At 35.0% G+C, this 12595-nt stretch overlaps 1 protein-coding gene across 1 annotated transcript in view; it reads right to left on the bottom strand.

The window, feature by feature from the left end:
- LOC120535722 (transient receptor potential cation channel subfamily V member 6-like) overlaps nt 1-11366 on the bottom strand; it is a 77066-nt gene extending 65700 nt beyond the window's left edge. The window contains exon 1 of the mRNA XM_039763746.1: nt 11199-11366. Within this exon, the coding sequence (XP_039619680.1) occupies nt 11199 (1 nt within the window). The 5' untranslated portion in view covers nt 11200-11366. The remainder of the gene's footprint in view (nt 1-11198) is intronic.
- Nucleotides 11367-12595: the final 1229 nt, after the last annotated feature.

Raw genomic sequence — 12595 nt, 5'->3', positions numbered from 1 at the left:
CGTTTTCTTTCCTTTTAGTCATTATGGTGTGTGTTCAGACCATACTGTGTGTGTGCATGCACATGTATATATATTTACTACATGACTTTCTGTAAAAAGGCTAATTTCCCACTTGGAAAAAATCGAAACAAACTTTATTTAAAGATTATTGAAAAGTAACAGATTATATACATTACAGTTTACAAAATGTTAGGCTGTCCAGATGATATCTGTGCATCTGAAGGAGTGTGCATTCTTATAAATAAACACATCAAATTGGTTCATCATAGCAATACCATATGGATTGTTCCCAAAAACACAATCCACATGGAGGACCCAGAAAAAAACTTTTTTAAAAACCCATAAGAGGGTCAATACATTACAATTAATAAATTATAAGAGAGCTGTGAAATGCCAGTGGGTTCATAATTTTAAAATGGCCGCATATAATAAATCAGCCTAATTCAAGTATTCTTAATCTGTCAGTGATCTACTAGACAACTATACATTAAAGATTTCTGTTTTGTCCACATATTAAACACCTTTTCAAAGTCCAAAAGATTAATTTCATATGCCAACAACCATTTACAAAATGAAATAGTTCTTTGCCAAGAAACAGTTTAAGGAACCACACACACCACTAAAGTGCCATAAAAGAACCATTACTATTTTTTTTTAATCACTGTTTGAAAGGCTATCTTGTGCCTTTTTTCAGAGTGACACTGTGTTATCTCTCTATTATAAAAAAAAAAATCCTGGAGAGAAACACAAGGGCATCTTCACGTTAAGATCATGGAAGACATTTAAAAGAAACCGCGAGATGGCCACAGAGCGTCTCACCAGGTACTTTAAACATGAGACTTTGTGCCAGGACTATCTCGCGATGACATGGAACATGAGATTCTTGCAAGACATGCCCTACTTACAATCAATATCAAATAAGCCAAGAGGCAGCAAAACATTCAGTCGTCTAAAGGATTTGAGCAGACACAGATCCAGGGCACTTGGCGCATATAAAGTGCATAAGGACAGTATGTTATAAATTAAATGTCGACATCTAAGCAAAGAAGAAAGCAGTGCAGAGAAAAGAGACTCAAAAGCGTTGGAGAGAAAAAAGAGTGAAAAAGAATAATTGAGGTGCAAATTCAGAAAATAAGGAAAGTAATTATCAGCCTGGAACAAGTGGAATTGAAAAAAAAAGCACGTCCAATCCGGCACAGAATTAAAAGACAGGTTAAAAGACAAAGTAGAACTTCATAAAGACGTTCAGAAATGCTGGCGCTAAACACATGCAAAGCAGGTTAGAGATTAGAATTAGAAAAATATAAAAAAAGAAAGTAAAGATCGCAGTAGCACAAACAAACAAACTGCCTCATTTAACTATGCACCAGTATAACTTTGGTTTTGCACAATAATCACTACACTATTGCACCTTAATACTTAATTCTACTTTATTCACATAATTTTACTTATTTATTATGTTCTACTATACTGTTATCTTTCAATCTATGACTTTTTGTTAATCTAACTGATATTCTTCTAACTTTGCACAGTTTTTGATAAGTGGATCAGGATGCATTTCACTGTGTGTTGTCCTGTTTAACTATACATGTGACAAATAAAGAATCTTGAGAATTTCAAAAACTGAGTTTACCGCACATGCATTTATTGGTTACTTTGTAAAAAAATTATTAACTGCTGATGATGTTGATTGTTTTGTTTGTGCTGAAATTCCAAACAGAGAAACCTATCCTGAATTATGGTACAAAGTCATTAAACACATGTCTCACTGACCTCATTAAAAAGATTCAGCATATTGGGACTCACAAGATTACAAATATTGTTTTTACAGAAGTTCTGAAAGAAAAGTTAAACTAATGAAATAGCAACAATTCAAAGAAAAAAAAAACAAACATGAGGGTTGGCGAGCGAAGTGAGCAGGGGGCAAAGCCCCCTAGTCATCTAAAAGAACAAGCTCTTTTTAGAAAAGTAGGGTTTTGATTTACAAAATCATTTGTCTTATAAACAATGTGACTGATTTTGTGTTTATTAAATTATAATGTTTACTTCATATTACTTTTCAACATTTTATTTTATCCCACTTAAAGACCTAAACCATCACCCCATAATGAGAGTTTTGTCTATCGATGCTTATGATTTTTTGGGAAATAGCATGACAAACTCGCTCATGTATTATAAAGTTGATTGTTAATCAATAAGATTCATTATTTCACAAAATAAACACAATACCATCAGTAGACATTTAAATACTCTACTGAATTATTCTGAGCTACAAACGATGGTCTGCTGGCAATTTGTCTTCATTCTGGCTTTATTGCCATATAAAACTTCTTTTCATGCGCTGACCCAATGCTATGCCTGATGAGCCATTCTTGGCCTGATTCTCACTCTTCCTTTTAGGTGCCCTGGGCAACACATTTTTCGCCCCAAATCTATATATTGTTTGACCATCTTAACTTGTAGTGCTGATGATCCTATCTTTTAGAATACATGATATTTAGGGTGTTTACATGGGTTGAAAAGAAGCACAAAACTGGATCAAAATATGGCCCAATGTTATTTTCCCCCAGATGTATTATAGCAGGTGCCAATTTCAGTTAAATATTAGAATTACAATTACCAACAAAATTTAGCAAACAGAAGATGGGCATTCATAGGGTGAGGCATAAATTAGGAGTTTAAAGCATGCAAAAACATTGGCATCAGTAAGGAAATAAAATATATGGTTTCTGCACTAGAAATGTGCACTTACTTCATTTTCTAATGAAATCTATTTGAATATAATTGGCTGAATTCTAATTTTATGAGCTAGCACTTAAGTACGTTATGTAATTTTCTGACGTAGATGTTTCCTGATATATGCTTGTAAGTAAAGTTATTTTTGTGAGGAAATGCCTAAAGCATTAAGACTTCATATTTAGAATCTGCTCTATGGACATGCTGTGTCAGCAGATGTAAAGCACTTAAACACTCTGTAATAAAAGTAATTCTAAGCAGCTTTAAATAAAAATATCAGCTATAAAAACCAGTAAAGGCCAATTTACACTTTCCATGCATTGTATTTTCTACAGTACATGAAGTTTTACATTTTTTCTTTAAAAGATTACTTCTAAATACAGTATCTCATATTTTAATATTTCAAATATCCTTGGGCACATGCATTAATTATTGAATCTACTTAATCTATCTAGGAATCACAGAGATCCTTCTGCCCTGCTTATAAGCTGCATATTGATTTATTACGAAATTCACACTGAAGTGTCAAATTGTTTTGTTTTTTTGTCTTCTTTTCTAATTTGAAAAAACCCAGTAGTATCAAGTCAATTCGTCTTAGCCATTTGTCTTCATTATGGTTTAGAAAATAAATATAGGACAGAAAGACAGTTTTACATAAACAACTGAATTTTTCAATAATTTAAGACAAATCCATTTAAAGCACTGAACATCAAAACCTAATTATTACAAAAGAACAACAAAAATGGGTTAAATGATTAGCCACGTAAATTACATAGATTTGTTTCTATAAGCAGACAATGAAAATAGATGAATGTATCAGACTAGCGTCCCATTTGTCAATGACGGACAGTTTGGGTAACCCTCACACTTTTCTCACTGATTCATTCGCTTCTGATTTGTTTCTTTGACTCTTCTGAGGAATACTTCGATGCTTTAATCACACAGAGAGGAAGTAAAAATTTGCGCCTGCCGACACGATAAGACCGTTTACGTTCAACCACTTGAAAACTTCTGACCACCACCTGAGCTGTGCATCTGCATAAAGTCAGCAAGTATGAGTATGAGCTTAGGAATTAAATTAATTGAAGGTAGTTATACAAAGAACACTTGGTGCAGTTCAGTTTTGAGTGAATTGTTATAAATTGCATTCGTCACTATGTTAGTTCACAGTAGGTGCATTTACATGTGCCTCAGTAACCCGAAATCCACTAGTAATCGCCACTCTGTAATCAACCAAAATCTGTATTTTAAAAAGTACTTAAACCCTTATTCCGGTTAGAGAAACCGAGTTATTGGCCTCTAAAAAATATATGATAAAACGTGGCTAACCTCATGATGTGGCCACGTTAACCCTTGACCGGGTTGCTGTTGGCTTTTGTTCGCTAAATATGACCGTAGAACTCTGTCAGCCTACACATTTGCTTCGCATACTCTTTCAGCAGCGACGGATATAAGCGTTATTAAAATAAATTTAAAGATACAAACGTTTAGGCCATTGCATTGTTCCTTCTCCAGGCTGAATTAACCTGCCTTAATATTAAAAAAAAAATGTTAAATATATGATGACGAGCTGAACATACAGTACTAAACTGAGCATAACAAGCTTTGAGAGCAGCATGGTAACACGTTGAAGCAACTTGCGTTACATAGTCCGATTACTTTTTAAAGTAACCAGCAACTTAACGCAATACTTATATTGAAATAAAAATGCATGCGTTATTGTTATTCCAGCAGCACTGGCTGTAAGGCAAAATACACTTGCCGGGTCCTTTGCACGGCTCATTCTCACAATCAAGCAGAAAAGAGTGTGCTGCACGCATTTTGGTAACTGAAATCCGAAACAGAGGCCTCAGTTTAACATATTTATACATCACAAGAAAATTGTCACTGGTGTCATGTTGATTTTCAGATTCACGGTGGTCGATGATGATGTTTAACTCCTTTTCGGATAGTTTACTGACGTTGGAGCGTTTTGACAAAGGAGAATGCCAGGAGATTACTTGGCCAGGGCCACGGATTTTTAAGAAACTGGGCTTCTGCCTTAACCGAATCATTCACCTTAACCCAGATATACCCAAAAACACTCAGTGTTTTTTATCGTGCGTGTTGCCAACTTCATTATACGCCAAGTTAACCTGTTTATATAAATATGTTAATATAAATGTAACGGCGGAGGAAAAACAATACATACACACAGTACTTTTCTCGTTGCTCAAAAAATACATTTCCGTTATTAACATTTACGGATATTGCATCACAATTAGAGCGCAAAGCGTCGTTCTATATTATCAAACAATTTCAACCAATATCTCACAGGTTCGTCTATGGCAACGCATCAATTATTCATTCATTGAATATTCTTGCACATTAAAACAAGAGATTGATATTGAGTGCTAAAACACAACTTAAATGTAAATTTGCATGCATGTATCTGATTAAAAACATCGTCGTTTAACCATTTATTATATTATATATTTTTGCTCCGAAAATATATGCTGAATTTAATGCATTCTTACGAGAATTCTTTACAGGGTAGACTTTGTTTCATCTTTATCAGCATCATCAACGCAAACCCGGTTTAAAATTGCATGAACTGAAGTGACACAACCAGAAACACCTAAAATACATCGTTTAAAAAGTCGTTTTATTATACGCAATGCTTTTGCTTGGGCATCTAGCTGCCAACTTGCCAGTTAACGAAAGCAATACGAGGGATGTTCAAAAAGTTTCCGCACTTTTATAGTTTTGTTAGAAACAGTGAAGGCGGGAGGAGTAATAATTAGGCATTAAAACGTTGGTAAGACGCTGGGAAACTTGCATCGGAAGCGAAGGAGACTATGTAGAAAAGTGATGTAATTTGTTTTTGAAATTCTTAATAAACCGAGTTTAAAAAAGTAAGGAAACGTTTTGAATGTCCCCCATATATCTGTGCTCAGTGGTTTCGTGATCAAATAATCTATCAGACCAGTAGAACATTTATCAAAATGGTTTGCACGTTTCCTATTAGTTTGTTAAAAAAAATTAAATCATTACAGAACTCTTACTGAATAAAATTACTACTTTTTTTTGGTTTGTGATTTTCTGAACTTGTCCATCAGTAAACCTTCTTTAACGAAATCAAAAGTTTTTCCCAATGTTCTTGAAAGGAAAGTTCGATGTTATTGACACCTTAACTTACTACAGCGTTGACTCAGACCCATGTCATTGTTTCAAATCATTTTCTGTTCTTTGAATTGTATATTCTTATTGTGTATATATTCTTTTAAATCCTTATGTTCCTTCTAAAACATTAATCAATCTATAACCAACTTGCCTTGCCTTTAATAGGTAATTCTCAAATAGGGGAGGTAACTGTTGATTATTTTCATATCCAGTTATTTCAAATGTCATGTTAAATATGTGAATTTTCTTTAATATGAAAATAATTTGCTTCTTACATGTTATAGTGAAACTGAAAAAAACGTATTTGGCTAAAAGAAAACACTGAGCATAAACTTTTAACAATTTTCTTGGTTGTGTCTGAATATAAAATAGATGTCAGCATGATAAGATCCTGCCTCCAACTGTGCTTCCAGCCTAAAAAAATATGTGTCACAACTACAGATGCCTTTGCATGAATAGCTAACCAAACATCATTTGTATTTCATGGTAGATTAGCCCTCCTTGGTATAGTCTAATTTCAAAAATTTTAAAGAATCTCCCGTTATATAAATAAACAAAGATAAAAATAGATCTATAGTGGATTGCAAATGTCATTTTAACTTTTAATGCCAGTTACACAGTTTTAATTAAGCTCCAAAATAAAAGTATAACAGTAATACTAAAATGTAATATAGTTTAGTTGAATACCTGTTTCGTTTAATATGATGTATATCTTAGACAATCAAGCTCTCTGGGACCAGATGTCTTCAAAACAGCATTAGCTGCTGGCCAGGGAGCAGTCCTGGATCAGGACATAGTTCATTGCAGGGCACACTCACACACACACACACACACTCACACACACACACACAAACACAAACACAAAGCAACTCACTCACTCCATTAAAAACTAGATCTGTTTCTTTCTCCTTTTCTGCTCCCTGGTTCACACCTGAACTTCAGCTCTTGAAAGCCAAAGACTGGCAACAAGAACGGTTATATAAAAAAACTGGACTCTTTGCTCACAAAGAGATGTACAAAAACCATATACTTTATTACAAGGACTGTATTGCCCAAACTAAATCTAACTATTATACTCTCATTATTTCTTCCAATGAAGGCAACAACAAGTCATAATTTTCACTACTTTACAATATCACACAACCCCCGGATTCTTTACCCTCTCACCTTTACTCAACTGAATGTTGCATTTCCCTTATGTCCTTTTTTAATGAAAAAATCCAGGAGATTCATCAGTCTCTCTGTACGGATTCCTCCAGTACTTCATTTGAATTCCACCCACCAACTCACTTATTTTCCGCTTTTCAGCTTCCTACTTTCTCAGAAATCTCACATTTGTCTGTAAATCTAAGCCATCCACCTGTCAACTGGACCCTACAGTTCTGGTCAAAGCCTGCCACCCCTCTCTGGTCCCTCTTATTTCTGCTATAATCCACTCTTCTCTCACTACTGGTACTGTTCCTTCATCTTTTAAAACTGTTGCAATAACCCCAATACTGAAAAAGCCTGGTGCCGATCAGACTAATTTCATTAATTTTTATCCTATTTCTAATCTACCCTTCATTTCCAAATTAATTGAAAAAATAGTGGCTATTCAACTTCATTCTCATTTATCTCAAAATAACCTGTATGAACAGTTCCAGTTGGTTTTCATCCCCTCCACAGTACAGAAATGGCACTTATAAAAATTACTAATGACTTCCTTATGGCAGCTGATTCTGGTTTAATTACGATTCTCATCTTCCTTGATCTGAATGCAGCCTTTGACACTATTTGTCACACTACTCTTCTCAATAGATTATCTTTGATTGACATTACCCATACTCCACTAGATCCGTTCAGATCTTACCTCTCAGGCCACAATCAGTTTGTTCAGCTTAAAACATTCACATCCCAACCCACTGGTGTTACTTCAGGTGTGCCCTCCTTTTCATTATTTACCTCCTACCCCTTGGTAATATCTTTCATAAATATAACATTAGCTTCCATTGTTATGCTGATGACAACCAGCTCTATCTCACTAGCAAAGCTACTGCTTCCTTTCCACCCTCCTCACTTATTGATTGCATAGCAGAAATCAAATCCTGGTTTTCTTCAAATTTTCTTAAATTAAATAGCGACAAAACTGAGGTTCTCCTCATTGGTACAAAATCAACATTATTGAAAACTGATCATTTTTCCTTTGTTATTGATAATTCCTCTGTCTCCCCTTCCCCATAGGTTACGAGTCTGGGTGTCATCCTTGACAGTACTTTATCCTTTCAGTCCAACATCAATAACATCTCCCGGTCTGCATATTTCCACCTGTGTAACATTAATCGTATTTGCCCATCCCTCACTCCCTACACCACTGCTATCTTTGTTCATAGCCTTGTCACTTCTCATCTGGATTATTGCAATTCCCTTTTCTTTGGTCTTTCTGGCAAATCTCTTTATAAGCTACAACTGGTCCAGAATTCAGATGCCCACATCATTACTAGACCCCCTCTATTCACCATATCACTCCCGTTTTGCAGCAGCTTCATTGGCTTCCAGTTCAGTTCCGAATTCAATTCAAAATTCTCCTACTAACGGTTAAGGCTATCCACAACCTTGCCCCTCCATATCTGTCTGTCCTCCTCCATGTTGCCATTCCCTCCCGTACCCTTAGATCCTCTTCCACCATCCACTTGACTGTCCCCTTCGTCCATCTTATCATGGGGAGCAGAGCATTCAGTTGCTCTGCTCCTCAGCTTTGGAACTCACTACCACCTGTGCTTAGAAATATTGAATCATTTTCACTTTTCAAATCTAAACTTAAAATTCATTTGTTTAAGACTGCTTTTTTTCTTTGATTACAGTCTCACTTTTGTATTTTACTTTTGTTTATAATCTGTGTTTTATCTATTGTTCAGTGATCTTGAATGTTTAGAAAGGCGCCTACAAATAAATAAAATGTATTATTATTATTACTCATAGGGACATCAATATATTAACTTAATCACACGATTAATTTTAGTGTAACTGCAGCATAGACCATAATAATAACGTTAAAAGTCCTCAAAGAGCCTGTATTCAATACAAACAGCCAACTGTAGAATGTTTTTAGTTACAGTAAATGGTAAGGCAACATTTCAAAATACATGAGGTTATTAATCTTGGTCTACAAAAACAGATAAATGAGGCAAAGTTATAAAGTTGTGTTAAAATTGTATATCTCAAGTGAAAATATGTGGCAGTGAATACCAGTTTTTAAGGCAAACAATACATATGCCGTTTGCCATGCACAGAGAAGATTACAGGAACAGAATGCAAAAGCCCCAAATGGTTCTATATTGTACTGGCTAACATTTTTACTTGGCCACTTTATGAGTTTGTGCACTAGCACTGGTGTCCTTTTCTGAGCACAATGCTTCTGACATAGACTCCAATGGTAAAGAAAAAAAAACGGTTTAAGAAAATTGAGGACTGATATGTGTTTGTTTGCAGATAATAGACTATACTTTTACTATTAAATTTGGAAAGATCTCATTATCGAATCCAGCTAGTTTCCCGAAATCAATGACTTGTATTGGGTAAAGAGCGACTCTTAATCGACCGCTTTACGAGCAAATACAAAGTAGTATACAGGGTGGTCCAGATCTAAATTTACAGATCTAGATCGTCTGGATGACTCTTATTTTAGCGGAAACGATTCCAGTTCGGCGCAAAGACGATTCTTCATGTCGTCAGTTCGCACACTTCTCGATAGTCCGGGATTTTCGGTTGTTTTTCTATAAACTTAATAAGTTATAGCGTAATAAAAATTCATAATTAGATCTGGACCACCCTATACTTAATCAACACGCAGAATTATATAGTTTCTAAGATGAACGAACAATAAATGACAAGAGACAGTCAAAGAAAAAGGTTTTTCAAACGAAAGCATTTTAGTCAGAGTGTCCTTGTTTATAGGCATGCGGCAGAATTCAGTTTCAAAAGTCGGAAAAACAAAAGTGGCTTGAGACAGTGAAGAGCATATACCTGCACATCACGACGGTGATCACGAAGGACTTAACGTGCTACTTTAGCTTCGGTGGATTTCGGGAAATCTTTTAAAATTGACGATTTACCTTAAAGCCGACATTAAGACGTTCGTACTTTAGGGTGCTTCAGGGAAACTCACTAACCTGCTTGACCAAGTGCAGAAAAATACAAAACAACCTTAAATACATTGAAAAAGTGCGATTTAACTAAGAAAAATAATGAACACGTTATTTGGGGACATTTAATACACAGAAAAGATCTAAGGATTTGAAGTTGCTCGAACATTATAGAGTTTGTGTTAATATAGATCTGCAATTGGAAATTTCCACATTGACTTTAATGGAACCTTTATACCTAAAATTTTATTTTTGCTTGATAAAAAGAATTTAAAACATTTCTGAAGTGTTTTAATTAAATGTATAAAAATGTAATTTTGGTTTATAGGATTACAGACACTGTATCTGAAATGTACACCTTAACTATTTATAGGTTACTTGCATACGTCTGAAATTTTAATCAATGTAATTAGATAACTGGAATTCAAATATAAGGGCCAGTTTGAAAAGTCCCTCAAATGTAAACATCTCATATACACATTTCTAATTCGTATTTTGTGTAGTCAATACTAAATCGTGGATCTCTATAATTCCAAAATGATACTAGTATCTAATAAATTTGATTCACAGGAATGCCATTCTTAGGCATCAAAACGTATAGTTGTGACTTGTTAAGATAGATAGATAGATAGATAGATAGATAGATAGATAGATAGATAGATAGATAGATAGATAGATATTTTATTAATCCCTAAGGGGAAATTCACTAATTCACAAATTGAATTCACAAATTAAAACGTTAACTGTTAAAACAGATTGAAATTCTTAATAAGCAGTTTTAAAAGTGCGGAAACGTTTTTAACGTCTCTTGTATACTTTTTAAAACTCTATTTATTACGAATTTAACAAACAAATTACTTCACTTTTCTACTCTTCGTTTGTGATGCATTTTTTCCCAGCTTCGTACCAACTTTTTAATGCCCAGTTACTACCCCTCCCGCCTTCACCGTTTCCAACGAAAATATAAAAGTGCGGAAAGTTTTCGAACATCCCTCATAAATACCAGACATAAATATAACCTGAATCTGACTGGTGTTCAAAATATTACAGATAGGGTTTATAGCAGCATAATATTTACAATCATTACACCATTTTCTTTGGATTTCGCATTTAAACAATAGCTAGAACTGATATAATCTTCCATTTACAAAGCATACAATGATTGAAATTTTAACTTACTTGTCTGTAACACGGCCGAAAATGTCGAATAGCAGGTGAATAGTGCGTGTAAATGCTTTCCTTTTTATTTATACTCTTATACGTTCACGCTTGTCGCACCTGTCACATTGCTTGATGATTTAATAACGCTCTTTCTGATCGATTTAATGTCGTTTTGGGGAACCTGGCACTTTGTCACAGTGACTAAGCTCCGTCAAAGAATAAGACGTCCCACAATCACGAACTTTTCAGCCTATCTGCTGGGAGGGGTGGTGCTGCTCACGCTGCTCATTTTCAACAAGATTAAAACGATGCGGTATAGGCTTCGTTGTATGGATAATTTATTATTATAAAGCTGCATTGCTGTGCCCCGCGTGAATAATAACACACAAATAATCCCTCCATAACGTAAGATTGTAACTGATGCATCCTGTCAACGCCTGGAAACAGAATGATTTTCCAAGACTGCATCCGTCATGCTTGTATACGCTGTGTCGAAGCCGGGTCCGGTTTATGTGATAGAACATCTCAAAGTCGTTTCTTTGCTGCTCAAAACCGACCATGCAAGACTGAGTGAGTGTCTCTGAGCGCGCCTTGTGAGTGACCGTTTGTGTTTTGGAGACTGATTCCAGTCTTTACCCCGATTGAGCAAAGATGAGCTACGGTTTAAAAAAATTTGGGATGGAAATTAATGGATTTTAAAAGAGAAACAAAGTGTGAAATTTTCTCAAACCACTTACCAATTGGGTCATCAGTGGAAAACGTAAATTTGCCCTTGTGGATTATGGGAAGCAGATGTCTTAACCGGGGTAACTGGACTCAAATTTGAAAGAAGTTGACTACTTAACGTTATTCCAATATTCAAAACTCCCACAGCGCTGATAAGGTCAGTTTGGATGTATTTAGTTAATATGTGCATCTTTCGACTGGGATGCAGTCGCAGTAACAATGGAGGCACGGGTAGAACTTTAACACTCAAAACTGTCTCTTGCCTGCAGTTTGAACCCGGGTACATGAGTGAAGCCATAGCGCAAACCATTTCCCCACCCAACGTGCCAAGCGCAAATCAGCTAATATATTTTCCATTGCTGTACCAAACGTCATTCGTCCATTCCGTGACAGTCAACAATTAGACATGATTGTTCTATCTATCTAAAACATGAAGTGTATTTTTACTTGTAGCTGATTATTTTTCTTTAAGTAGTAAATTAATAAAATAATATATATAAATAATAAAGTTTTGCTCTCATTTAGATTTAAAATAAACAGTATAGTACATTGCAATATGTATCATTTAAATAAACATGCAATGCCATTTATGCAAAATCGGATGGCATTTAATTTTAAATCAGAATTATTATGACATTTGTGCCATTAGAATGATCAGTGGTTACCTATATATTGCACATTACAATACC

Source organism: Polypterus senegalus, chromosome 9 (genome assembly GCF_016835505.1).
Source record: "Polypterus senegalus isolate Bchr_013 chromosome 9, ASM1683550v1, whole genome shotgun sequence".
Classification (NCBI taxonomy): Eukaryota; Metazoa; Chordata; class Cladistia; order Polypteriformes; family Polypteridae; genus Polypterus; species Polypterus senegalus.
The sequence above is the reverse complement of the archived record's forward strand: the minus strand, read 5'-3'. Positions and strand labels throughout refer to the sequence as shown.